The 27,240-nt window shown below is 43.3% G+C and overlaps 1 protein-coding gene across 5 annotated transcripts in view; it reads left to right on the top strand.

The window, feature by feature from the left end:
* Positions 1-27,240, top strand: part of Nrap (nebulin related anchoring protein) — a 70,800-nt gene that overhangs the window by 6,311 nt on the left and 37,249 nt on the right. For 2 of the 5 annotated variants that reach the window (XM_058581318.1, XM_046449866.2), the window contains exons 5-20: positions 1,784-1,888; positions 2,911-3,015; positions 3,705-3,809; positions 4,514-4,621; positions 4,915-4,986; positions 7,312-7,419; positions 8,382-8,498; positions 10,671-10,775; positions 12,516-12,623; positions 13,629-13,733; positions 18,385-18,483; positions 19,424-19,528; positions 20,633-20,740; positions 20,986-21,087; positions 23,793-23,990; positions 24,747-24,851. In XM_058581318.1, coding sequence (XP_058437301.1) covers positions 1,784-1,888; positions 2,911-3,015; positions 3,705-3,809; positions 4,514-4,621; positions 4,915-4,986; positions 7,312-7,419; positions 8,382-8,498; positions 10,671-10,775; positions 12,516-12,623; positions 13,629-13,733; positions 18,385-18,483; positions 19,424-19,528; positions 20,633-20,740; positions 20,986-21,087; positions 23,793-23,990; positions 24,747-24,851 — 1,755 coding nt within the window. The remainder of the gene's footprint in view (positions 1-1,783; positions 1,889-2,910; positions 3,016-3,704; positions 3,810-4,513; positions 4,622-4,914; positions 4,987-7,311; positions 7,420-8,381; positions 8,499-10,670; positions 10,776-12,515; positions 12,624-13,628; positions 13,734-18,384; positions 18,484-19,423; positions 19,529-20,632; positions 20,741-20,985; positions 21,088-23,792; positions 23,991-24,746; positions 24,852-27,240) is intronic. The other 3 variants (XM_058581319.1, XM_058581317.1, XM_058581316.1) reach the window with 2 other exon arrangements.

Genomic DNA, 27,240 nt, shown 5'->3' with positions numbered 1-27,240 from the left:
GACTTGACTTTATTTTTTGTTTACATATGTTATTTGTCAGTTACCTGTCTCTAGTTATCATCTAGCTATCTGTTGTCTATTTTCTATTTATTTAGATCTATCAGTCATTTAGCTTTATCAATCATCTATCTACCTGCCTATCACTTATCTGACTTTCAACTACTTACATTTGAACATACCTATCTTTATTGAAGGACCTTGACTCAGTTATGTAAACACTCTTTTGCTTCAGTTTTCTTGTCTTTAAAATGAACTTCAGAAACTTCCTAATTCACGGAGCCTATTGTGAAAATTAAGATAAAATACCTACAAAAATATCAGGACAGTGGTAGATAAAATAAATACTGGCTATTATTATTTTTATTGATAGTTTCACACACATTTCTTTTGAAAGGCCTATGTTTATTTTCTCATGAAACAACATGCATTGTTTTTCACACTCAACAAATATCTTGGAGACATTTCCACATTGGCAGCCTTCCAAGCTGTGGTGGACCGGTGTAGCATGGTGCATGGTTCAGAGGCTTGTACCATGGCATCCTATTGATGGGAAGGGATATTTTCCCTAATGCAGAGTTGCAATGAACACTCATTTTCATGGCCTCTTTTGGATAAAAGGGAGTGTTTCTATAGAATAGATAATGAAAATAAGGTTGCTAGGTCCAGGGTGTGTGCCTTTTTAATTTTCAGAGTTAAAACAGTTGTGCATTTATTCTCCCACAGGCAGACTATGACCCGTTTTCTTATACTCTCACCAATACTTGGTTTTACCAGATATTTTGACCATCTGTATTTTGTTTTAATCGAGATTTTGCTGCTTGCTAGTGCAGTTGAGCATATTTTCAAGTGTTTTTTCAGATTTCCAGAGGCTGGTTCTGCCCAAGCTGTCCAGCCTGCCCTGTCTGACTGGCTCCCTATCTTTTTCCCTCATGTCAGTTAAACTCAGTTCCTGGGTCTTTTCCACCTGCCTTCTACTTTCCTTCATGGCCGCCCACACTACTGGGAATCACTCAACAAATATTTACTGGGTCTACTGTGTGCCAGGCACTGTTGTAGACACTGGGGATCCATTAATAATGGAGCATGAACATCCCTGCCTCATGGAACTGACCTAGAGGAGATAGATGCCTTTCCCTCTCCCTCTGCCCTGTTAACTGACCTTGGCCCTGAAGGTCCAGCTAAAATTTTATCTTTCTACCAAAGGCAGGGGCCTTCTCATACAGAGGCACATTTAAAAACCTCTCACTGTGTCCATCATCCTTAAAGAACATGATTACATATAAATGATTTCTAATTGTTTTTTCCTATGTTAATTTTATCTGCAACGGTAAATACCTTCAAAAAGAAACTTTGTCTTCCTTCTTTTTTTTTCCTTTTTAAAAAATTATTAATAGGCACATAACACAAAGTAGGTTTTTGAAGTTTGTCTGAATAATACTGATTAATCTCAGGTTGGCTGTCTGCAGGGACCCTCTTCCTTCCCCACAGCCCAGTCAAGTGCAAAGAAGAGCAAAAGATGTTAAGTTATATTTGAACATTTTTCTATAACATCAGTGTATTTCACAAATTTCTATCACTTAGGATATTAGGTCATCTTCTAGTCTGAGGAAACAAACATGCTAGTTAGTGAAGACTTCTCACATACCAATAGGAGCTTGTGGTTTTTAAAGAAGATGTTATTTGGACAGTGTATGTGAGTGCTGCTGGGAGTGCGGGGTGGATGGGGGATCTTGCCAACCAAGTGTGCAAGGCATGTGTTTAGCATCTTGCGCTTCCTTTGCAGAGAGCCTACTGGCCTGGATATGGGGAAAGCAATGCTTGGTGCCCAGGAGCTCTGCCAGACCCCGAAATCGTAAGGATGGTTGAGGCCCGACAGTCTCTTGGTGAGGTAAGGGCCCTAGGAATCACCTTAGTGATTGCTTTAGCAAGTAGTTAGCAATTGGCTGAAATCTCCCTTTGTTTTGAGAAATGCAGCAGAGGAATACCGTACCCACCAAACAGTCCCCTGTCCTAATTCCCAGAGCCTGGGTGCGTGTCACCTTACATGTGAGAGAGATGTTGCAGGTGTCATTAAGTTGTGGGTCTTGAGACAAGAACCTGGATTCTCGGGTGGCCCAATATAACCACAAGGTCTTTATGACAGGGAGGCAGGAGGGGCCACTCTAGGAAAGATGCTAAGGACAGAGAGAGGTCACAGTGTTGTGGGGCTGGGAACCCAGGAATGTCAGAGCTTCTAGGAGCTGGAAAAGGGAAAGAAGCAGATTCTCCCTAGTTCTACCACAGGGATGTCAGCCTGTTGGCCCACGCTAAGCCAGGACCCACCCCCCCAAACTGTGAGACCCTAGAAAGTGTTCCAGTAGCCCCAGTGCAGAAGTCCCCAGCTGTTTGCACACCGTGCCCCTGGCCCTCTCACACACCGACCCTTTGAAGAGTCTACTTTGGAAAATACCATTAGTCTTGCTGACTCTTCCTTTAGGGAGTGGGAAGAAAGCAACAGAAACATGATCGCTAAGGTGAGATGTTTTATTAGGAAAACTATCCAATCTGAAAGCGTGGAGGGGCAAGTGAGCCCTCCCTCTCCTGGTGTGGTAGAACTCTCTGGAGCAGACCAGTTCCCGCAAAGTCTCCCGTGTGAATGGCTGTGCTGCCGCCAAGCAAGCCTTGGAGTCAAAGGACACCTGTGGGGTTGAACCAGGCTCCCCCAATTTGGTGTAAATCCTGCAGACAATACCTTTTGACCTAGGGAATGTGAGCTCCTTGGTGTTGATGGTGTTACTCAAGCACCATTTTCAAACTTATTCCAAGTGATTGAAGTGTTCTCCTATTCTTTCGAAGCCAGCTCTGTGGGTCCGATTCGTTCTCCTCCGGTATCTTACTGATTCTCACGCTGCCGTTGCTTCTGGCCAACAGGCGTATCCAGAAGACTATGAGCAGCAGAGAGGCAAGGGGAGCTTTCCTGCCATGATCACACCTGCTTATCAGAGGGCCAAGAAAGCCAACCAGCTGGCCAGCCAGGTGAGTGTCCTGAGTTGATTCACCTTTGATTGTACTCAATTTTGTCATTAAATAAGCTCTGTTATTCAGAAAAAATAATATAAGATGGTGTTTTGGTGCAGTAGGAACTATTAGTGTTGTGTTAGGGAGAAATTAAAACACTATTTTCATTTATCCTCTGTGCCTCTATTGGGCCATATCTCCAAAATGGAGAAAAGACCCTGTATGTAGCTCATCCAGAATGGACCTAATGATTTCTTAAAGTTGCTTTAGTATTAAGGACACTCGTTTTTATCAACCAGATGGCAGGTCCTCCTGAAGTCTGGTGTGGTTTTTGGTTAAGAGCTCAGATTTTGGAACTAGGATGCTGGGATTTGAAGCCTAGCTCTATCACATATTTCCTGTGTGGCCACAGGCTAATTACTTAACCTCTCTATTCTTCTGGCTGCTCATTTGAAAAGCAAGGAAAAGAATAATCCCAGTGGATGAGTAGTTGTGGACACCAAGTTACTCTTTGGTTAACGCTTAGCGGTGCCTGGCGCTCTCTGGAATTTAGCATGGTGCATAGGTGCCTTTGTGATCATGATAGACTTGTCCCAGGTCTGTGTGGAGCATGGCCTGATGGTGTAGATTCAGGAGAGCTCTAAGGCGAGGTCCTCACAGAGGCTGGGAGGGGGTGTAAACTTGTCTCTGTGCTGTCTCCTCACCAGGTGGAATACAAGAAAGGGCATGAGGAGCGCATCTCCAAGTTCTCCACGGTGGCGGATACTCCTGAGCTGCTGCGGGCCAAGGCAGGGGGACAGCTACAGAGTGATGTAAGACGGGATGGAGGAGGGAGGGAGGATGCAAGAGGCATCCCAGTCCTGGGAGGGGGCGGCAGTGCCAGCAAGACTTCCTAAGGTCAAGGATGGTCAAGTCCATGAGTCGGTCAGCATAGACCTCCCCAAAACTCTAAACAGAAAATGTTAGATTAGGTTAGTGCCAAAGAAGATAGAGCCGATGCACTGGAAAGAAATCCCTCTTGCCACTGCAAAGTAGAAAGCATAATTTCTAAAGAATTTCTACCACTTGCCTTGGCATAGCTTAAGTGCCCCACAGCCTACTGAGACCCAAGAATGCAGTGTTGTTCTGAATGGGAGGTTGAAGCACAAATCCAGCTTCCCCTTATAAGCAATTTCCACTTGCCTTGTCGTGGATCTTGGGTTGAGGGGCTTTCTTGGTCAAGGGTTGGAGACCTTACTCAGCCCAGCCCCAGCACCTGGTCCACAGCAGGTGCAACACAGTTAGACACTGAGCTCCACGCTGAGCGTCTCCATGCCCCAGATGCTTTGCGGAGTGCTGGGAATGATAGGTAAATGAGATGCACATGCCATCAAGCCATAAGCTAGTGATGTGCCATAGGGGCTGTGACAGGGGATGGGCAAAGTGTCCTTCACAGGAGCCCTCAGCCAGGCACCTCCCTGAGAGACAGTGGGATTGTGGCGTGTGAGTCAGTCTTTTCTTTTTCTTGTTTTCCCAGGTGAGATACACAGAGGACTATGAACAGCAGAGAGGGAAGGGCAGTTTTCCTGCTATGATCACGCCTGCTTATCAGATAGCCAAAAGGGCCAACGAGCTGGCGAGTGATGTAAGTGGCCGTGGCAATGCTGTCATGTTAAGGAGGAAGCAGACAGCTAACCTGGGCCTGGGGAGTCCAACTTCCTGTCTACTCTCCCATGCATCCCGGAGCCAAGAAGTAGCTTTCCTTCGTAGTTTTCAGTCATTTTTGCCATGCTGATGACCTGGTACTTCTATGTCTAAGACATATTCCCTAGACTCAAGCAGAAAAAGAACATTCCATAAAACACTCATTTTTTTCCCCCTCTGGCTCCTGTGCATGGGAGGCTCAATTCAATTAGCTTGTCCTTTCCCTTCAAACAGGTGAGATACCATCAACAATATCAAAGAGAAATGAGAGGAATGGCGGGTCCAGCCTTTGGAGCCGAGGGCCAGGTATGAGCTAAATGACTTCCTGGGAGACTGGCCTGCCCCTGGCCAGTTCTCAGTTTGGCCCCTACTAGCTGTGACATAGCCTATGTCCCTTTAACCAGGGGACGGGCTGTGGATTATCTTTGCCCTGTGTGTGGATGGGGGATTCTCCAAGCCAGGAAGTAGCAGACAAATAATTACACAGGTTTCTATTTGAAGTCAGATTTCAAGCACTGTTTTCTTTAAGAAGCTCTATCAATATGGTGGCTCAGCCAAGAATAAGCCATTCTCATCTATTTATTGAAGAACAGACCCAAAGATTAAGACAGGTTATGTTTAGTTCATCATGACATTCAATGAGTTTGAGTAAATGAATGTCTTCCTTAGCTGCATAGTTTGATTTATTTGGCAACGAATTAGTTGACTCTACCTCATACAGGACCTATAAAATTAAATGACAAAAGAATTTATTTCTCTTTAGAAAAACAAGTCACCAGTTGTGGCCACATACTCATGTGTCTTAGGATATGTGTGGACATGGGCAGTGACCCCTTTGCAAATGTTGTCCTGAGGAAAAGAAGGCTTGGTTTTGAATTCAAAAGACCATTTTATTAAATTCTACAGGTTGATTACATGCTCTCTTGGTGCTTTATATTCAACAACAATGGGTTCTACTGGTTTCATATGTTAAATGTTGTCTAGAAGGCTTGAGACAACTTTTAAAAATGAGTGTTATTAAGAAATATCTGGCTTCTGTAGCCGTCAAAATATTTGATTCTGTATTTTGACAGTCCTTCCACCACTAGCTCTAACACATGTTTAGTGTGAGCATCGAGGCACGCCCATGCACATGGATGAAATATAATTTCTGAGATCATAGTTGGTTCTTAATTTTTAGGACACTTGGAAGTTTCCAGTCTTGATAATAACAAATACAAGAATCAAAGTGGGTGTCATTGGATTGCACCGTTAGCAGCTGCTGGTGTGGCATTTCACTGTGTGATTTAGCGTGACTCGCCAGGGCATGGGTAGGATGGAGTGAGAGAGGCAGACAGATAGCTATAAATATCTGTAATGCCTAAAATGCCAAGCAATTCATGCTTCTTTTAAACATCTAATTGGACTCGTTAAAATGACTATACTGTGTATTATATTTATCATTTGTAACCAATCAACTCCCCAATAGGATCAGGTATCTTACAAAAAGATTCTCTCTGTCTGTCTGTCTGTCTCTCTCTCTCTCTCTCTCACACACACGCACACACACACACACACACGCACACACAAAACCACAAGCACAAAACTGTAGACCAGGATGGGGAAAAACCCCATAAAGCAGATTGCTAAAGAATTTAAGAGTTTTTTGTTTTTGCTTATTATATTTGGCCCAGAATATTCTGGCAGTCAAGCAAAAAGGAGCACTCAGGCTAAACAGTTTTCATGACTGGACAAAAGGAAGCCTAGACATTTTAATTTGACCCAATTCTTTTACTTAAGAAAATGTGTGGGCCACAGTCCAGTCCTGGTGCTGGAGGAGGGTGGGTCCTGCCCCGGATGAGGCCCAGGAAGATGGAGTCATGAGCTGGGGGACACAGTTATGGGCATCGAGCAGCAAGAATGCAGAGGAGGGCGCAGCTGGTTCTGCCCAGGGTGGGTCTGGGATGAGGGAGGATCGGGGACACGCAAGAAAAAGTTGCATCTGAGCTGGTCTTGCAGTGCCTCTGGCTGCCAGGGAAGGGTGGCCCCAGTCACTTGATGGGAGCTTCATGAAAGAGAAGGTTTCTGTGGGAGCGGACGGGTGGCGTGGGGAAGAGGAAGGGAAAAGTTAAGACGAAGGTTACCACCCTCTGTCTTCAGTGCTCAGTTACTCCCGTTTCAGATAACTGATGTGACGTTTTCCCTCACAAATTGCAAAAATGGCAAAAGACCCCATTTCTGGTTTCATGACACACATCACAGAGGGAGACAGTATAGAGGGTGTCAAAGCATCTCTGTGCACAGATCTGCCATGGTACCTAAGTAAGATAATGTTCGAGACCAGGGGAAACAAAGGACTTCCCTGCTATCAGGAAGACATGAACAGTCCCTAGCACCATGGCACTGGGAGACTGGGAGTATCTTGATTCCTCTTGTGGAACTAAAGATAATGATCATGATAATAGTTACCATTTATTTACTGCTGTGTACTGTGCACCGTGAGCAGGCCTGACTCCAGGGTCTGGTGTCCTGATCACCACATGGTACAGCACCTGTGGTGGTCACTGGAATGCCGGTGTGGATGGACCTCTGTGGGAACAGGCTCTGGGACCAATCATTTCTGATCACCACCCAAAGTTTTGATTATCTCAGCAGGGTGACTTGGAGGAGTATGATGAGCCCAGGGGAAAGGGCAGCTTCCCAGCCATGATCACCCCAGCTTATCAGAATGCCAAGAAGGCCAACGAACTTGCTAGTGATGTAAGTACCATCAAGCAGGGTCAACTGGCGGCACCCCAGAGATAGAGGAACAATGAGACTTTGAAAGCTGTGCTGACTGAAACCTACACACAGGCACATTTCTTAGAGCTGAGCCACAGGGGAATGTTCGCCTAGCCCTCGACTCCCATCCACATTTTCTGATGTCTTCTTTTTTCTGTTAAGTCTTTGTTTACATTTATCAGCTTTGCAAGTAGATTGATATGGACAAACAGCACAACTCACTTTAGGTCTTTTGAAGCAAGTACAAATGCTGGTCCAGCCAGATAAGCAGGGATTAAGAGTCTCAACCAAAACCCATTTAGAAGTTGAGCATTTTAACGGAAGAGCTGATTAAAATAGGTTATATGATTATCAGACTGGGCGTAACCCAATGATAAGGTCCTTTTTATTTGCAGAATGTTAGCCAACAAGCAGTCCTTGAAAGATAGGCTATAATTAAACTTGGTAAAGTGAAACTTCACTGCAGACCTTAACAGTCTGACTTGAACTTGACCTCTAATCAGGGACCTCACATTCAAAAGATCCTTTTCCCTTCACCTTGACTCTGCTAAGGGTCAATTATCCACTTGCCAGAACGGCGCCACTTTTGCCTAAGAAAGAAAGTACAAGACATGGCCTCATTACCAGGCTAGAGTTAGGGTACTGGAACCTGGGTTTGAATTGGGCTGGAATGACATGATCGTTTTAGAACTACATTCTTTTTTCTCATGCAGAATTAGAGTGTAATGCGTAAGAAGTGTGAAAAGGTCCAGTATCATTTTAGTTCAAGAAGGACCAAGTAGTTTGTAGATGTAATGGAAGAAGAAGTCCACATGAATTCTTTGCCTTTAGAAAATTCTATTCAGTAAATGTTGACATTAAATCTGGGGTTATTTTGGAGATATGTTTCTCACAGAGAATGGAAATGGCAACTATAGATCTTCTTCGTATGTTTCTTTCAGATAAAATACAGGCAGGACCTGCACAAGATGAGGGGCGCCGCGCATTATCATTCTCTTCCAGCCCAAGACAACCTGGTTCTCAAACGGGCCCAGAGTGTGAACAAGCTTGTGAGCGAGGTGGGTATGGGGGGGTTACACTCCCCCACTGTCACCCCTTTGCCTCCTAGGCAGTAAAGGGGTGACCCTGTAATAAAAAGGGCCGTTAAGAGAGTGACACCACACATACAATCTGTGGGTTTCCAGTGTCTGAAGAGTATGTGGTAAAACACAATTAACAACAACACCAGGAGTCAAGCAAATTAAATTTTTCTTTGGTGGCTCAAACATGTCTTCCCAAGTCCTCACCAGGCTGTAGATAGTCAAAAGTGCCAGGCAGCAGATTTCTGGTTGGCAGAAAGAGTGCAGGACTTTGAAAACAGTATGATGTCATTATAGAGTGGAAATCCAAGGTCAGAGAGAATGTTTGACTTCCCTCCTTCTCCCATTATTGTAGCCACAGTTGGAGAGGCTGTGACTTCCTACCTCCCAGGTGGAGCTAGCTACCCGAGGGTGCGTGGTGTGGGTCTACCCTGTGCTTAAGCTTTGGGTACAACTTGGCAAGGAAACACCCCACCGTGTCCTCTCTGCACCCTCCTCTCTGTCCAGCAGCTCCTCTTACCCCAATCTCTTCTCTGGACCCAAATGGGCAACCTCCGGCAACACGGAGAGTGATGGCTACTAAAAGATTCACTTAACGAGTCATCTGCACCTCAGAGACAGAGATTCTTCTCTAACCTCTAAAGGCTGTTCCTTTCCCCCAAACTGTTTGTTAACCCATGGTTCTGCAACTTGGGACAACTTGGGAAAGTGTCACTCCTGAGTCTCATCATGCTTGGAAGTAGTAGATGGGTGTGGAGGCCTTGGCATCTGCATCTAAACAAATGTTCCAGCCGATTCTGATGCGCAAGACCATTGACGTACTACAACCTCAGCGTCCAATCCAGCTCGCAGTCTGTTTTAAGAAGTGTTGTTTTGTTGGAACACAGCCACATAGTATTCACTTACATATTGTCTGTGGCTGCTCTCGGGCTACCTAGGCTCTTGGTGTAGAGGCCACATGGTGGCAAAGCCTAAAATATGTACTGTCTGCTAATTTTGTTAGCTCTAGATTAGGCCATCACTTTGTCATGGGCCTGTAAAAGATAAGTGTCTGGTTCTGATTCATAGAGACTCTCAGGGACTAAGGTGGAGTGAGACCCCTGGTGGTTCAGCTCTGCCACCCTGGAATAGCACAGTTAACATGTTTGGCCTTTTCCTATGCACATATATAAACAACTGAATATATGAATATAAAGACATATATGTACAGTTAGGATTCAACTATATCTACAGTTTTATATATTTTATCTTAAAATCATAGTGTGAACATTATAATGCATTTTGCATATTTTAAAGGACATATCCCCACTATATAGTTTTATAAAATACTATAACAAATGAAGTTGTACTTCCTTTGGTAAGAAGCCACAAGTGAACCTTTGATTTCTTTTTTGCCTTATGTTTCTCCAGTAAGACCAGCCAGCTCTGCCTCTATAAATAGTGATCGTCCTCAGCCGCGTTCTGCAATTACTCAGGGCGACTCAGAGTTTAATTTAATAACTACAGCCTCATGGCTTCTTCCAGGCACCCAGGGGAGCTCAAATAGCCAGGCTGCTTTAAATTGAAGACGCTCTTCATCAGGGTGATCTCCCTTGTTTTATTCTTTAATAAAGTGCCTTTTGGGGTAAAATTTTAGTGATGTATATATAGAGAGGTGCATATACCCTGAGTGTGTAGTAGGAAGAATTTCTACAGGTGGCCGTGACTCCTCATAATCTCTCCTACACTGTTCCCTCTAAGACTCCACCTGATTTCTAAAATCAGTTTTCCATTGTTTTTTTTTTTTTTTTAATTGTTTTGTGGTGCTGGGGGTCAAACCAAGGGGTTTGTGTGTGTTCAGCAATTGCTTTACCACTGAGCGTCCGTCACCCCCAACCCCAGTTTTTCCATTTTTATTCATTTCAGCTGTATGTTTTTATAGTATTTGTTCTTGAAAAGGACCATATATTTTTACTTTGCAGAATGAAATTGATTATTACTTTATTATTTGTTTTTTACTAAGGAGAACACATAGTTATAGCATCCTATGCCTGGTATTTTAAAATATGGGGTTGAAAGTTTTCTAAAACCACCTCAATGAAGTTCTGGAAATGTTTTCAAGAGGGACATGGGGTTTGGTTCTATTGCGCATCTGGTGTTTTGGTTCCCAAGGTGGAATATAAGAAGGATCTGGAAAGTAGTAAAGGTCACAGTATCAACTACTGTGAAACGCCTCAGTTCAGGAACGTGAGCAAGATCTCAAAATTCACCAGCGATGTGAGTTGCTGATGCCTAAGCATTTGCATGTGTCCCTGTGTCTTGGAGAAGCAGGGGCTCCCAGGCATGAGTACCTGTGAGTTTTGGTTAAGGTTGCCTGCTGGGATTGGGCGATGTCGAATTCTGTCACATCCTTCCTCTCCCTCGCCACACTTGACTTTGAGTCCTCAGGGCGGGACCTGTCCTCTCTGTCTTTCTGAATCCCTTGCACACAGCCCAGTGTCTGCTCCTAATGACAAATGCTGGTGAGGGAGCCTGGCTGAGCATGGGACTTTGTGCTTCTGAGTGAATGCATGATCTCACTTAACTCTCACGGTCATCTGGGAGCCAGACATTCTCTCCCTACCTCAAAGATGAGCAGATACATGCTGGAGTGGCATTTGTGAATCTGGACATTCTCAGAGAAAGCCTGGCGATGTAGGCTTGAGGATATCAAGAACCTGTTCTAGAGTGTACGATTTTACTTCTGCTTAGCTCTATTAATAGTAGAATTCACAATCACAAGTGACCTTGTAAGGCTCAGTAAGAAATTTATTTTGTATGAAGGTTCTAGTTAAGAGGACCAGTTTTGGAACTAACATACTTGGTGCCATATAGTTACCCAAGAGTGCAAGTCAGTTAAGCTCTCTGAGCTACTTTGCCAATCATTCAAATGGGGATGATAATAAATCCTTCTTCTTCATAGAGTGGCTGGCAAAGGTTAACTGAGATAAATAGAATTGTGTCTAATATATAGCAATAGTATTCTACTTAAATGCACCGTGGGCCTGGAGACTCAGTGACCTCTCAGGGTGGGTGATTTTAATGAAACGTCATGAAGCTACCCAGATTTTCCTATTTATGACTTCGCATCATTCCATTTTGATCTTTTCTTTACTTGATGTTATTTGAGACATAGCATCATTCTTTCACATGGTTGCAGTGACCATCTTTTATGTCACAGAATTTGGCAAAGGTCTGGTCTTCTTCATATACAGTCACTCCTCTGCATCCGTGGGACATTGGTTTGAGAACCCCCTTGTTGGGTACCAAAATCCTCAGATGCTGAGGTCCCTTATATGAAATGGCTTAGTAATTGCATATAACCTGTGTACATCCTCACACATACTCTACATCATTTTTAGATTGCTTATACTACCTAATATAAGTGCCATGTCAATAGTTGTTATACCATATTGTTTAAGAAACTGTGACAATAAAGTCTGTATGTGTATAACACAGATGCAATTTTTTAAATGAATATTTTCATTCTATGATTGATTGAAACATGGTTCTAAATTCCATGGAGGCAGAGGACTGACTATATGTGGAAGTAGAAGTTATTTCATGCAGTGGCTTGTACCAGTCCCCAGCCTGGGACTGTATCCACAGCATCTATACAATCAGAGCTTATCCAGTAATGAGCTCCACATTCTCGTGGTAAGTTTTCACATTGGAAAAGGTAAATTTAAAACAAAAAATATAAAAATAAACAAGTAAGTCAAATCTGCTTTGTGCTACCAGTGCCCGTCAGACCCATGCTCCCGAGTGCTTATCTGCTGTCTTGACCCAACTTCTTGTGCTCGCTTGAAATTTAAGTGGTTAGAAAAGAAGTTTGCTTTATTTTTTATTCACTGGTGTACTGACTTCTTAAATAGGTTCTATTTAATCATTTATAGTTTGGATTCTGTGCATTAAGACAAGTAGTTCGTCTTCAACAAGTAGGGAAGCTTTTGCTAAAAGTTTTGTGTTTCTACGTAGAATAAATATAAAGAAAACTACCAGAACCACATGAGAGGCCACTATGAAGGAGTTGGCATGGACAGACGCACACTTCATGCTCTGAAAGTTGGCAGTCTGGCCAGCAATGTGAGTGCTTGTGCAAGGGCCTCCAGGGGTGGAGAGGCATGGGGCATCACAAACTCAGCTAATTGTTTTTTAACTTCTCTAAAATACTTACGTTCTCCTGGGTAAAGACAGACCCATAAGAATTTCTAAATGTTAACCAACACAACCAAATATATGTTTCATCCCTTAAATTTTTTAAAGACTCAAAGTGTATTTTTTTTTAGCTTTCTCTGATTTGAAGAGTACTTAGATCTATTATAATTGATCCAGTATGAAAAGAACTTTCGGTTTCTGAGTGATAAAGAGAAATGGATAAGCATGACTCGTATTTGAAACCCCACCTCCCCCAGGATTCCAAGGTTTTTGTGATTTATTTGGAGTTTGTTAGGTGGTTGGTGAGTTTGTCTATTTGCTTATCCAGTCTTCATGTTCATTGAAGACCTACTATGGCTAGGCAGTGGGCAAGGTAATGGGATCACAGAATAGAACAGGTTCTTGTTTTCCTTGTAGCATGTAATTATTAATCTCTCTTTGGCTTTATCAATCCAATTCACAGAGTTTCAAATTCGAGGTTGTAAACCTTGGAGGTCAAGGACACTGAAAGGAAACTGCTTTCATTATGCAGATGTCAGTTTTCTCTGCTTGAGAATGTCCAATTTGACCTTAAAGAAAAAAATAAATAAATACTCTGAAGACTCAACTTTTTATTCCTTTTCTGGGGGTGAGCTAAGAAGTACCTTCATGGTTTACCCATGAGCACATGCTCTTTGTTAAAAATGACAAGGAGTCTCATCATTAAAAAGAAAGATAAATGCACTACAGATGGAAGTTAACTAATGTTTGATTAATGAAGAAGAATTCAAATTAATTAAAGGCAAACGTGTGAACATAACTTAATTTTCCTTGGAGGTGATGCAACTGAATTAATTTTGTTTCTGGCTATTTTAAAAGTATTTCTTATAACATTCAAATGAGGTCAAAAGAAAACAGGGACTGATTTCTTTTTTCTTGTTCTTTGGATTTCAGGTTGCCTACAAGGCTGATTATAAACACGATATTGTGGACTACAACTATCCAGCCACCCTTACTCCTGCCTATCAAACAACAATGAAACTGGTTCCCTTGAAAGATGTAAGTCCTCTTCTAATGGCACTTTTATTTATTACTTGCCACTTCCTCCCTTTGGGACTATTCTTAGGAAGGAAGAGGGACAGAAACTAGATAGACCGCTCGCTGGCGGAGATTGAAGGGACTTGAGAAAGGGGGCTCTTGCCCCTGGGAAGTCCACCCATGCATGGCTGAAAACTCAGGTTTTCAATGTAAAGTGGGGCCAACTCTGTTGGTCTTGAAGATACCCTGAAGTTCCTTTTCTTCTCTTAGAAATGAACTGTGGGGGCATTTAGGATCGTTATTTCTTAGCAATGATGATTTTTGTTTTAAGCTTTGGAGTATAGTATGTTAAGGACTGAAGGAAGTCAAATAAAATGAGCAGATGGATATAAGTTGAAAGTAAGTGATAACGTTGACTGAGCTTTTTCTCAGGAGCATTTTGGAAAGTATATATATCTGGGTGTGTGTATGTATATGTAGATAGCTATATCTATCTATCTCTCCCTAACTGTTACAGCATTGAATATTTTAAAAGTTTGGCTTGCCCCAAACAAACTAGTACAATTCAGTTGATTGTTTTCTGATCATAAGAATTTTGCTACATGTTTAAAATGAAAAATTCTGAAAACACAGAAAAGTACAAAGAAAAAGATAAAAGTCATTTGCTATCTTAAAACGTTCTTAAGGTGGTCTGTAAGTGAGTGGCTACCATCGTTCTTGGTCAGTGAAGGTAGTCTCTGATCAACAATTTAATACACAGTTCTGCATATATTTATTGAATGCCCAGCGTTACTTTCCTTCAGTTCCTTTGGGATCATCATGACTCCAGTATTTGACTCGGGTTTCCCCACTGGTGCATAAGGCTTCACCCTGCTCTCTCTCTTGCTGACAGTTGGAGCAGTAGGATGTGGTTGGGTCTAACGCAGTGTTCTGGACATCAGAGCACACGCATAGCAAAGGATAGTCTATAGGATGAAAGGAGATGGGAAGCAGAGGAATGTCAGCCTCTTTTTCCCCAGAAGTGTCATTGGGTTGACTTACTCATCTCACCTCAATGAAGCCAAAGTTAAAGTTGGCCATCACCAAAGTTACTTTCTCTTTTACCTGCAAATATTACCTGAGACACTTGCCAATTAAGAGTACTTCATTAAACCTCCAGTGTGTGCTTGTGCAGCAGAGTTCTAGAAATCATGCCTAATAAATAGCACAAACAAAACAAGATCAAAGCCTACAATTTTGTTATCCCATTATAACATGACCTGAGACTACATTTTTCCATAGAAGACTCTGGATCTAACTGTACACCTGAAATATAGCTAGCCCACTTGGGACATCTGATCCAAGAATTAACTTAGACTGAATGAGGGGTGTTGCTTTTAGAGATAGGTACTAAACTGGCAGGGCATGAGCCACAAGCAGGCTTCAGGAGTATTGTTTTGTTTGGTTTGGTTTTTGGATACACATATTTAAAAAAAATTGAAGTTGTGACTAGGGGAATTCATATTTTCATCTTTTCTTGAAAAGTCTGAAAAGCCTGGGAAAAGAAGTCCCACTTTCTGCATGGTGGCAGTTGTCTGGGACTGAATGGTGGCTGTTCCCGTAGTGTGACTTAATCTCTTTGACCTTTCCTTCCTGGCTCTGGTGTGAATTTGAGTTCATTGTCCCTAACGTGGGGACTTTAGTGTTCAGGAAGTTTGGGGGAAATCCATTTGCAAGAGCATTTGTGTCCTCTCTGTCTGATAGCATTAAAAGTGGTGAAATAACTATGAAATGCATGGGCCCTTAATTAGAGAGAATTCCCTTTAGATGGATTTTATAAACACTAATAGAATTAAAATGAGACTCTATATTTAGCGAAGAAACCCTTCAGAATGTAGATTGGAGCAATGGCCAGGCATTTGTGATGTTGCAAAGATGTGATTAATCATGGAGACTGTTAATTATGTCCTGCAGAGAAAAGTAATTGTACTCTGTGACATACTTAATGCAGAATTATCGGGAAGGAAGATGCCATTTAAAAAATATAGTTTTCATGACATTTTATCATGCATAATTCTGAATTCTAATAGACTCCATTATGAGTTGATAAGTTTTCACTCTGAATTAATGCATTAGGAAGTCACAGTACTGTAATCTCATTAATAGTTGACTTTGAAATGACTTTGTATTTCCTAGTTTTTCCTATGCACTCAGGACACAGACAAACTTTTCTCCTTGAATCATGGAATAAAAAGTATAAAGAGGTGCTATCCTTGACTCCAAATCCAACAAAAAAACACTCTGAGGCCCAGTGTATTTTTCCTAGATCCTGTTCTAGAGGTTAACTTGTAAGTCATCGTTTTTACATGGAACACATTTCCCTGTCTAAAGCAATACTAGCTCTGGCTATGGGGAACCTCTCATCCATATACCAGGTGAACAGTCCAAGCACACTAGCTTTGGCAAACCAGGTTTCTAGTGCATAGATTAAGAGCCACGCCTGGGATTCAAATCCAAGCTCTGACATTAGTAAGTCACCTGAGGTCTCTGTGCCTTAGTTTGCACATTATAAGGTAGGGATGATAGTAGTGCCTACTGTTAGGGTGGTTGGGAGAATTAAATAAGTTATGTGTGAGAGACTTGGAGCACTGCCGGGGACACAGTGAGTGTCCTGGTGTTGGTCATGACAGACAAGAATGAAGGGAGTACAGACCAGGGAAGACAATGGCATACGAGCAGCAGCCAGCAGACCCAAAGTGGCCATTAGGTCTATTTCATTTGCATCCCTGAATTTTAAAAATATTAAATTGTTTTCCAGCATTTAAAACTGCAGGATTTTTCATGATAATATGTATTCCTGGCTTCTTTGGAATAATTGGAATGTCCCACAGATATTGGTGGCCTTCAGGCTGCAACTCCCCGACATGGGCTACCATCTCAGGGAGGCAGCACCCAGAGATAGCAACAGGTGGACAAAAGGACAAAGACATAAGGCTGTAGTGTAGATAGACAGGAGATGGGCTGGGGCCCCTGTGAAGGGCAGAGCCAGCTGCCGAGAGCAGACGGGTGGCCATGACTGCAGGTCCAAGCAGAGATGGCAGTAGACAGTGGGGACACAGTAAGGGGTGTGGGGTTCCTAGGCAGGATGCAGCCCCACAGCAGCTGCCATCTACTGTGGGATCCTGGGTGGGGTTGGGGGCTTCAGGGAATACACCAGAGATGTGCAATGTGCCTGGGGGAAGTTTGGTGGTGATCAGCCCCACAAGCCAAGCCAGGGCCTAGCAGGCTCAGGGCCCTGACCTGGAGCCTATGGGCAGATAGGCTCAAGTGTCTCGAGGGACTGTGTCATTTAGGGTCCTGGAAGCAAGGACCCATCAGCAATACCTACGTGCTCACTCTGCACAGGCATCTGTGACAGTTGAAGGAATGAATGAATGAACAAGTGGACGGGTGGGAGGGACCAGGAAGGTGTAAGGGAAGAAGGGCAGGATTAGGGATGAGTTGACTTCTTCTTTTACCTGGATTTCCAGCTAGCCTGCGTGTGCAATTACTCAAAAGAGTCCTTAACCATCCAAACCTACCCTCATTTCTTTCACCCCAGATCTCCTTCCTGCTAGATAGGTTTGGGGGCCTCCTGCTCCGCTCAGCTCAGCACATCCCCTGCCCACCTGCTTTAAGCTGCACACCTGGGCCTTTACTCCCCGGCTCCAGTTCCCTTTGCCTGGGAGGTGCATCTTGGTCAGGTGTGTTTGGAGGAAGACACGATTGGATGAATACGGTTTCATGTGCAAATAGCTAATAACCCTTCACTCTCTAAAAAGCAATTTGCATTCTCAAAAGAGAAAGTTCACTAGTCCCAAATATCTTGAAATGGGAAGCCTGGTGCTGGAAATCCCGCCTCCTCCCCTTCTGAACTCACTGCTTCCATTGAAGTGCTGAGCTAAGAGCAGTTTTCTTGGGAACTCTCACCAAGTGGAAGTGAGGGCCAGGCAGGGGCTGGTGCACAGCTGCAGTCACCCTAGGCTGTCCCTGTGAGGGGCCACTGATGCTCCTTTGCTTCCCACTCAGAGACGTGTATGGGCGTGGGTGGACTTGTTTTCTCTCTTTCATTTTCCTTTTAAACATCCCTTTTTTGTGAGGAATAAGACATACAGAAAAGCATAGCAAGTGCAGACATTCACCTTGAATTTTTATAAAGTGACCGTGTGCAGATCTTCCTTGAGAATAACCCAGGAATCGCATTATTGGGACATGGAAATGTGTATTTGCCAAAATGCCATACCGTTTTCCAAAGCTATTGTGCCAATCTGCACGTCTGTCTGTGGCATTATAAGGGTTTCTGTAGCACCACGTCCTTGCCAACACTTGATATTCTCAGCAATTTTAATTTTCTCTTTTCAGGTGGGTGTGGAAGTATATCCTGTTGTGATTTTAGTGTGCATATCTCAGGTTCATAACGTGGACAAGCAGCTCTTCCTGTGTCCACTGGCCAGTGAGTGGGCCTCTTTTTTGAGTGTGCTATTTTCCTGTCTGTTGGCTCAGGATGTCTGTTGGCATCCAGTTGAAATCTTTGGTTCTTTTTCTAATAATTTGAGAATCACCAATTGGTTGGGTTGGGGAAGGGACCCAAGCAAATCTTAGAGAAGAAAAAGAAAAAACCAAGTGACATCTCTCTGTGCCTGTTTTTACCTAGGTCAACTACAGGCAAAGCATCGACAAGCTGAAGTACAGCTCTGTGACCAATACTCCGCAGATTGTTCAGGCCAAAATCAATGCCCAGCAACTGAGCCACGTAAGTCACCTGCCCCAGCCCGGCTGGATGTGGGGGTCTTGTGATCACTGTGAGGCCTCTGAACATCTAACTCCCAAAGATTTGACTTTTAATAACAGCATCATGTCTTATTATGACCACGAAATGATCCCCCTCAAAAAATTTTTATTATGGAAAATTTCAAATGCATTCAAAAGAGAATAACATAATGAATCCTCATGTACCTGATCCTCAGATTCAGCAAATACCCACTCATGCCACATCCTGCTTCATCTATAGACCCACCCACACACCCCCCTATTATTTTGAAGAAAATAACTTAATCATAAATATTTTACATATGTGAATCTTTAAAAGATGAAAAAGTTTAAACATGTTTATACCATTTTAATACATCACACCAAAACAACAAACAAGACGTCCTAACAATAATCCTTAATGTCACCAGTGTCCAAAGTTCAGAGTTAGTTTTTGTTCAAGACTACATCTTAAATGATGCTGTGTCCTTCCTTAAGGAATCACACACCTCGCTAGCTTGTGTGTGTGTGTGTGTGTGTGTGTGTCTGTGTGTTTTAAGATGGCTCTTTCTTCAAATGAGCATTTGGTAATTTCTTATTGAGGATCTACCCTACATACGGCAAAATGTTCAGCACCACAGCAAGTTACAAACATTAGTTTCATACCTTCAAGGGCTTGTAAAGGGAGTTGGTGAAGTTGTCGCAGGGATCTCTTTTTTAAATACACAATTCTGAGTGTGCCTTTGAGTTGTTTATGTTTTCAATCGGCCCCTTCTATCTATTAATTAGAAACATTCCCCAGATTACAAGCTTCTTTATAAAATGCCTTTTCCAGAAATTCCTTCCTAGTGATGGATCTCAGGGGAAAGTGGGAAAGAGTGTCTCCCCCAAAGTTCTCCTTTTGCCCATATAAAAAACCTGTAGCTGTGTTTTCAATCCCTCAGGTGAATTACCGCGCTGACTATGAGAAAAACAAGTTGAATTACACACTGCCGCAGGATGTGCCTCAGCTGGTGAAGGCCAGAACTAACGCTGAACTCTTCAGTGAGGTGAGCAGACAATGGGAAGGACACAGAGGGGGACGTGGGTGGATGTGAACATGAAGGATCCGGCATGGTCCAACAGCAGGGAACCTTCTATTCTTGAGAGAGGTTTGTCAAAGGCATCCATTGCATTTTAATTTTGAACTTTGCCATCTTGTGGCATCCATTCACTAGGGACGAATTGGTCAGAGCAACTCAATTCTCATTACCCGAGCACATGTATGGCCTGTGAGAACACTGTACAACCATCATCAGCACCATCATCGCCATCACCCTGGTGACTTCTGACTGGTGACTTGCTGTGTGAACAAAACACAGACTTCAAGAACAATCTTAATTGCTAGAGTCTTGCAGAGTCACTGGTGGGCTGTGATTAGGCTTCTCCTTCCAGATTGGATTTGTGGGACAGGAGAAAATAACCCCAGAACTAATGTTTTTTTGAAAACCAGTTCTATACTGGAGCAGCTGGTATGATGTGACATGATAGGATACAGAGTCAGCATAACCCTCAGGAGCTGTTGTAGGGACACAGTTGTTGGCATGGGCTTTGAGATTTGGTAGACCTGGGTTTTAGATATAGGTACAGACAGTTTTTACCTGGGTGACCCTAGGTGAGTTCTTCAATTTCTCTGAGCCTCGAAGGCCTAATGAGAAGATTTGCAGTTAGTGAGTTAATGCATTTAGGTCAGCACCAGCAAAACATAGCTGCTGTTACCATGGCAATATCAATACCTTCTATGTCAAGGGCACTTGGCCAGGTCAGCATTTGTTACCGTATACCATATCTAAGTCATTCTCACAGCACCTCTGAGAAAGAGGAGATGGTATTCTTTTTTTTGTAAATGGTAAAATCAAAGCCCAAAGATGTAATTACCCGTAGTCACATGACCAAGAAATAATAGAGCTTTGTCCTGAACTGTCCATGTGGCCCTCTAGTTAAGGAATCAATGAACTGTGTTAATAGTTATTATTACTATTTTTATAATAGCACCCAAGGACTCTGGCCTGTAAGCTGTTAAAGAAACCTTCTTTCCTTAAAGAAAAATTGTCTTCAACTTTTGGGAGGACTGTAGGTAGCAATTCCTGCTCACCTGTGTTTTTGTTTGTTAGGTTAAGTACAAAGAAGGCTGGGAGAAGACAAAGGGGAAAGGATTTGAGATGAAGCTGGATGCCATGTCTCTGTTGGCCGCCAAAGCCTCGGGGGAGCTTGCTAGCAATGTAGGTTTTCTCTCATTAACTCAGAAATGGATAAGGAATGGTTCCAATAACGTGTCAGTGGTCCTGCTGAAAAAAAAAAATAATGACTGTTAACATTGTAAACATCGCAGTACTTTAATCTTCTGGATCCACGGAAGATGGGGAGGTGTTTTCTCAGAATAGTTCTCCTTGCATTTGTTAAACCGAGCCCCTTGGACGGCAAGGTTTCTCTCTCACTCACAGTCGTCTTTCTTTTTTCTCTCAAGATTAAATACAAAGAAGAATATGAGAAAACAAAAGGCAAAGCCATGGGAACAACCGACTCGAAGCTTCTGCACTCCCTGCAGGTGGCCAAGATGAGCAGCGAGGTAGATTCCCTTTCCACCACCGCCCCCCCCCCAGCCCTTTACCTAAAGTTATGTTACTTTCAAAGTTTTTCCTGGCAACTTCACCTGGTCATTTAGGATAGCACCAGCAAACCGTATTTTTGATTTCTTATTATTATTGATTTCTGCCTGCAACTCTTTTCTTTCCTGACTTGTGTAAGAGGTTTGCTCGCTTTCTTTATTTTAGTGAGCATGCTCTTCTTTTAAAGTAGAGGAAGAGTGTAGCCTAACCGTGACAGCCTCTGCCAATCAAGGTACAGAGGTGTTTGGCCACAGTTATTTAATCCACACAGGTTTACCAAGCAGTTACTATGGGCAAAACACTTATGAGACACTGGGAGCTCCTAATGAGTTTCTCCCTCATGGAGCTTAGTTCTGCTGGGAAAGTGGCTTAGTCTATTTTTTTTTTTTTTTTGCTAAAATAGAATATGTGAGACTGGAAATTTATAGAGAAGGAGGTGGTTTATTCAAGACTGCATTTGGTGAAGGCCTCATGTAGCATCACCGTGGTGGGAAAAGTGGGCAGGCAAGAGAGTACCTGCAACAGGGAGAACACAAGTGTGGCCTTGCTCTTCATAGCACATTCTTTTTTTTTAAGTGCTCAAAAATCTATTAATCAGATAAGCATAGTTATAAGTATCAGTACATATTTTATAAATATTAATATAAAATATGAATTGCAGAATACAGCATGCTAGTCTATATAATAATCTCTGATGTTTATATCACAATGTAGTAGCCCATTCTTGTGATGATTAGTCCGGTCCCATGAGGGGGAGAACCAGCTCCCTACTGAGACACAGTGTCTTCTCATGTGGCTCCCCTCCACGTGACCCAAACACCTACCACCAAGCCCCACTTCCCCACTGCCTCATTGAGGGATTAAGCCTCCAAATGTGTTTTGGTGATGGGAAACCATGTTCAAATCTAGCAGGGAGCTAGGCAGTAAGCATCTCACTCATTGTGGTGATGTTCTGGAAGAATCCTGCAATCACAACATACATGGTATTCAAAGTGTTTACCAAACAACCAGGACATCCCAGGCTCCAACCAATAAGAATGATACTTCTTGTAAACAACTCTGGTGGCTGGAGATTAACCATGATAAATATCAGTTACCAAAGGGCGAGTCGGGGGGATCCTTTGGGGAAGGAGAGCATGGCTAGAAGGGACACACCTAGTTCCTAATAGAGTCTTCCCTGCCAACACTGAGCAGGCAGAAAGGGCCCACAAGCCCTTTGAGTTCCTGCTCTATGACCACTGCTCAAAGCTGCAAAGCCAGCTTATGCAGCTCTGAAGGTACAGGTGGACATAATTACCCGACAAAGCCCTTAAGAGGTCATGACTTAGCTGGGCACATGGCACACGCCTGTAATCCCAGTCGTTCAGGAGGCTGTGACAGGAGGATCGTGAGTTGAAAGCCAGCCTGAGCAAGGCACTAAGCAACTCAGTGAGACCCTGTCTCTAATCAAATACAAAATAGGGGCTGGGGTTGTGGCTCAGTAGTTGAGTGCCCCTGAGTTCCATCCCTGGTGTATCCCTCCCATCCTGACAAAAAGAGGTCATGATTTGAATGGAATATGTGCATTGGCCTCTGGGTTGCCTCTGGATGTGTCTACAGAGCAAGCCCTGTGAAATGCAGTCATGAAGCATAAAGAGGCATGGAGAATTTGGCTTAGTTTAGACAGAGAATGAATTGGTATTTTTATGCAGTTGGAGCAACTGAGGGTCATAAAGATGGTATCTTGCCCAAAGTCATAGGTAGTCAGGATAGAGATTAGACCCCAGAGCTCGTGCTAGCTGGCCTACCTCCTTCTACTCCAGCACCCTACCTTCCCCACCACATGCCATACTCATCTCTCACCTCCATCACTATGATCACCACCAACACCACCACCATAATTACCACCACACTACCATCATCACCTCCATCATCACCACCATTACCACCAAGCTCTTTATTACCACCATCACCACCAGACCACCATTCTCACCATCGCCACCATCATCATCATACCAGGATCCCCATCACCATCATCATGGCAACCATTACCACCATGAACCACTATCATCACCATCAGGACCACCATCTTCACTATCATGGCAACCATTGTCACCATCATCAGCATCATTACCACCATCATCAGACATCATCATGGCCACCCTCATCACCAACATCATCATTGCATCATTACTGCATCTCGTCACTGTCATCCTCATCATTTACATTTATCATGTGTTTGCTGTGTGACAGTCCCTGGACTAAGCACATTTCTGCTCCTCTTTCATATACTTATTACAACCGTTTCAAGGAAAGTGAGCCCTCAGGGAGGTGACATACCTTTCCAGAGGTTTCCCAGCTGGTAAAGGACAGATCAGGCTTGAGCTCAGGCGTGACTGGCTCTGAAGCCCAAGCTTTGTAATTGTGCTTCTGCAGATAGAGTGCCCTCCTGGAGCAGCCAGGTAAAAAGAGTTAAGATCCATAATCGAGAGGTATCCCAGAGACAGGTGGAGCCACAGCAGCCTGCAACACTGGCTTACAGAGCTAAGCTCTGGGTCAGAGCTTTCTTACAGATGGGTGGCATTGAAGGTACCCATTCCTCCTGAAAGCCTGGGAATCTTGTGTTTTCACATCACTTCTGCAAGAGCAGCCTTTAGGTAATGGGCCTTGCTTTGGTACACCCCAGGTTGAATACAAGAAAGGCTTTGAAGAGAGTAAGACCCACTTTCACCTGCCCATGGATATGGTAAACATCAGGCATGCTAAGAAGGCCCAAGCTCTTGCCAGTGACCTGGATTACAGGAAGAAGCTGCATGAATACACCGTGCTGCCTGAAGACATGAAGACTCAGTGGGCCAAGAAAGCCTACGGGCTCCAGAGCGAGGTGAGCCCTCCCTCACTGGCAGCTGTGCCCACATCTCACAACTAGATACACTCTCCGTTTGAACTTGTGCATGAGACTATTACATAACTTAGAGGACTAGGAGGAACTTCTGGAGATGTTAGGCTCAGGGAGGACAGGAAGGAGGCCGAATCATGACAGCACAGACTCAGGTGTGATGGATGGAGGTGTGGGGCTCAGAGCCAATGGGGAAAGTTAAGATGTGTTGGCACAAGCAAAGGGGAAACAAATCTTGGAAATTTAGCAGGTTGACAAAGAAGGTCCTTGGTTAAAATATATGAGAACTGGTCTTTAAAAATTTATTAAAATTTTTTTGAATTTATTAAAATTCTTTTGAATTTAAATTTTTAAGAAGCCTACAATTTATCCAAAGAGTAATTTCAAATTTATTAAAATTTTTTAAAATTTATATTTGTTCTTTTTAGTTATACACGGCAGTAGCATCTATTTTGATATATTTTTTGTAAGCATGGAATATATATTAATTCTAATTGGGATGGAGAAATGGCCTTTCTGTTAAGGTTGTGGTGTTTGAACACTTAAGTAGGACAGGATATTCTTACTACGAGGCAGGCCCAATGGCTTTACCTCCCAAGCAGAGAGGAGGGGGCATAAGGGAGGAGGGGGCAGTTCTTCTGGGAGAAAAAATGCAGCATCGAGAGCTTCCTGACTCTTGCACCAAATTTGTCCTGTCTGCACCTGTGTCTGTGCTGAGAGCCGGTGGTGTTTCTCTTGCAGCTACAGTACAAGTCCGACCTGGCGTGGATGAAGGGAGTCGGGTGGCTGACTGAGGGCAGTCTCAATTTGGAACAGGCCAAGAAGGCTGGACAACTGGTCAGCGAGGTAACCTGAGCTTATGCACCTGGCTTTCAGTCGTTCTCAGCCCAAGTCACCGAGAGTGACCTTAGCGTCTGATTCCTCCTCCTCACCCCAAGCTTTTAATTTAGATGTGATTCATGGGAGAGTACTTCTTCATTTTACATTTGCAGCACATTCTGAACTAACTTTCTACACCCTTAAACTTCCTGGAGAGGGATTTTTAAGAAGCCTACAATTATCCAAAGAGTAATTTCATACAGAAAGATTGTGCAGGTTGAGCATCCCTAGGCTAAAAGCCTGAAATCTGAAATGCGCCCAAATCCAAAAGTTTTTAAGCACTAACATGATGCCCCAAGTAGTAAATTCCACACCATGAGACTTTGTTTCACATATAAAATTATTTAAAATATTGTATACTCTGGGGCATAGTGGTGCATACCTGTAATTCCAGCAACTCAGGAGCCCAAGGCAAGATTATTATAAGTTGGAGGCCAGCCTCAACAACTTAGTGGGACCCTGTCTCAAAATCCCCTGGATACATTCCCCAGTAACACACACACACACACACACAAAAATTATATAAAATTACATTGAGACTATGTGGATGAGGTATATGTGAAACATAAATGAATTTTTTTGTTTAGATCTGGGTCCCATTCCCATGATACCTCTTTATGTCCATGTGAATATTCCAAAATCCAAAAACATCTGAAATCCAGAAAAGGCATTTTGGATTAAGGGAAACTCAACTGGTAATGTTTTTCTTGTGTGAGGAGGATGTGATTGCTTCTGAATCAGAGTCTGATAATTGCAGTGAGCATTCTTTTTATGCCTGGGCCTTAACTGCCTTGCTGACTTCAGACACGTCACTCACCATCCTGACCCCTTTTAAAATGAGAAGGTTGAACAGGACAGTCCCCAAGGGCCCTGGAGCCCTAAGCCTATGCATCTCTTTATGCCACGGAATGGCAGCAGGCAGAAGAGGACTTTGGAAGGACATTTAATTTGGAAGTGTGACTATTTCAGGAACTTTGTTTGGGATCTTCAAAAGGGATTCTTGTCTCAGTGCCAGGAAGGCTGAGTCGGCATATCTCTTGCAAATGATAATAATAGTGATCAAATAGGTACCATTATGGACTGATGATAATTGTCTAATCACTGGTGCATTTGATTGACCACTTTGAGTGCATTAATGCAAACTGCTATTTATAGGTTACGACTGTCCTATATGGGTAGATATGATGATACTATTAATATTACCATTTTATGTATGAGTAAAGTGAGACTTGAGTCAAACTTTAGGTGGGTAGCAACCTGGGGTTTGTACCCAGCCTGGGAGACCTAGTGCCCTAACTGTTGTCCACTAGGCAACAGGTAATGTTGCCAAAAGCATATTTTGTCATTTATTCTTACCTTTCCACTGCCCTTCTCTCAGACAAAGACATTTAGGGCCAGTCTGTATAAATAAGGAAGGTAGAAAGAGAGAAATAATCCTTTGGGGTTCCCACTTCCTAGCTTCCTGGAGACTCGCTCATTTCCAGGTGGAACAATGAAAGCCTGTTCTGTCTTGGATAGGGGTGCAGTCTGGAAGGGGACCCAGGCAGTGGGTCCTTTATCCTCAGGAACATCAATTTCTATCTCACTTCTTGCGCTGGCTACAGATTTTTAAGCTGTTTGGGGCCAAGAGGATTTTTCCCCTTCACTTTTTTTTATATGGCAGAACAGATTTTTGCCTCCTTAGAAAGTAGTTAGTAAGTAAATTTGAGCAAGGCAGAGTCTGGGGTGACTGGAAATGTCAACAATGGAAGAGCAATGTGACATCACATGGTGAGGGGGTTTTCCTATTCTACACAGTGAAACAAGGAAGGAAAATTTGAAGACTCTTTAGCATATTTTCTTTAGACCCCTTTTTATATAAAAGGGAGGAAATTTGGAGCTCCCAGGGTTCCAATCAGTATTTTGGGTCCAGTTGTTCTATAATGCCCTTGCTAACGTCACTGAGAGTTTGGTGGCCCCGGGCTGTGAGCTCATCTCTAGTGTCCCCACCACCATATGAAGCTATTGCTACAACCCGCCATCCTCAGAGGCCACCTTTCCCTCCACTTTGGCAGTTCCGGTGGAAAATCCAGAGGAACTAATTAATCTTCAGGAAAGACGAGAAGTTCCCACAGGGGGACAGAATTAGCACATTTGACAATTTGCCAATTAATCTGTGGCTGTGAGACGGGGACACGATGAGAACAAGACCTCCGTGATCCGGGAGATGAGACACTGTGAGGGTGAATCCCACCTGAGCACCAGCCTTCTGCTTGTGGCCCCTGGTGTTCCTCCTTTCTGTAGCCAGTGTTTCTTGGACAATCGTAGTGACAACGATGACAGTGGCAATAGCGAGGTTCTAAACACATGTGCCAAG

This window comes from Marmota monax, unplaced genomic scaffold (genome assembly GCF_021218885.2).
Source record: "Marmota monax isolate L192 unplaced genomic scaffold, Marmota_monax_Labrador192_F-V1.1 WCK01_AAM20220418_F8-fsc00004, whole genome shotgun sequence".
In the NCBI taxonomy this organism is placed as follows: Eukaryota; Metazoa; Chordata; class Mammalia; order Rodentia; family Sciuridae; genus Marmota; species Marmota monax.
Note: the sequence above shows the minus strand (reverse complement) of the source record. Positions and strands in the feature narration are given on the sequence as shown.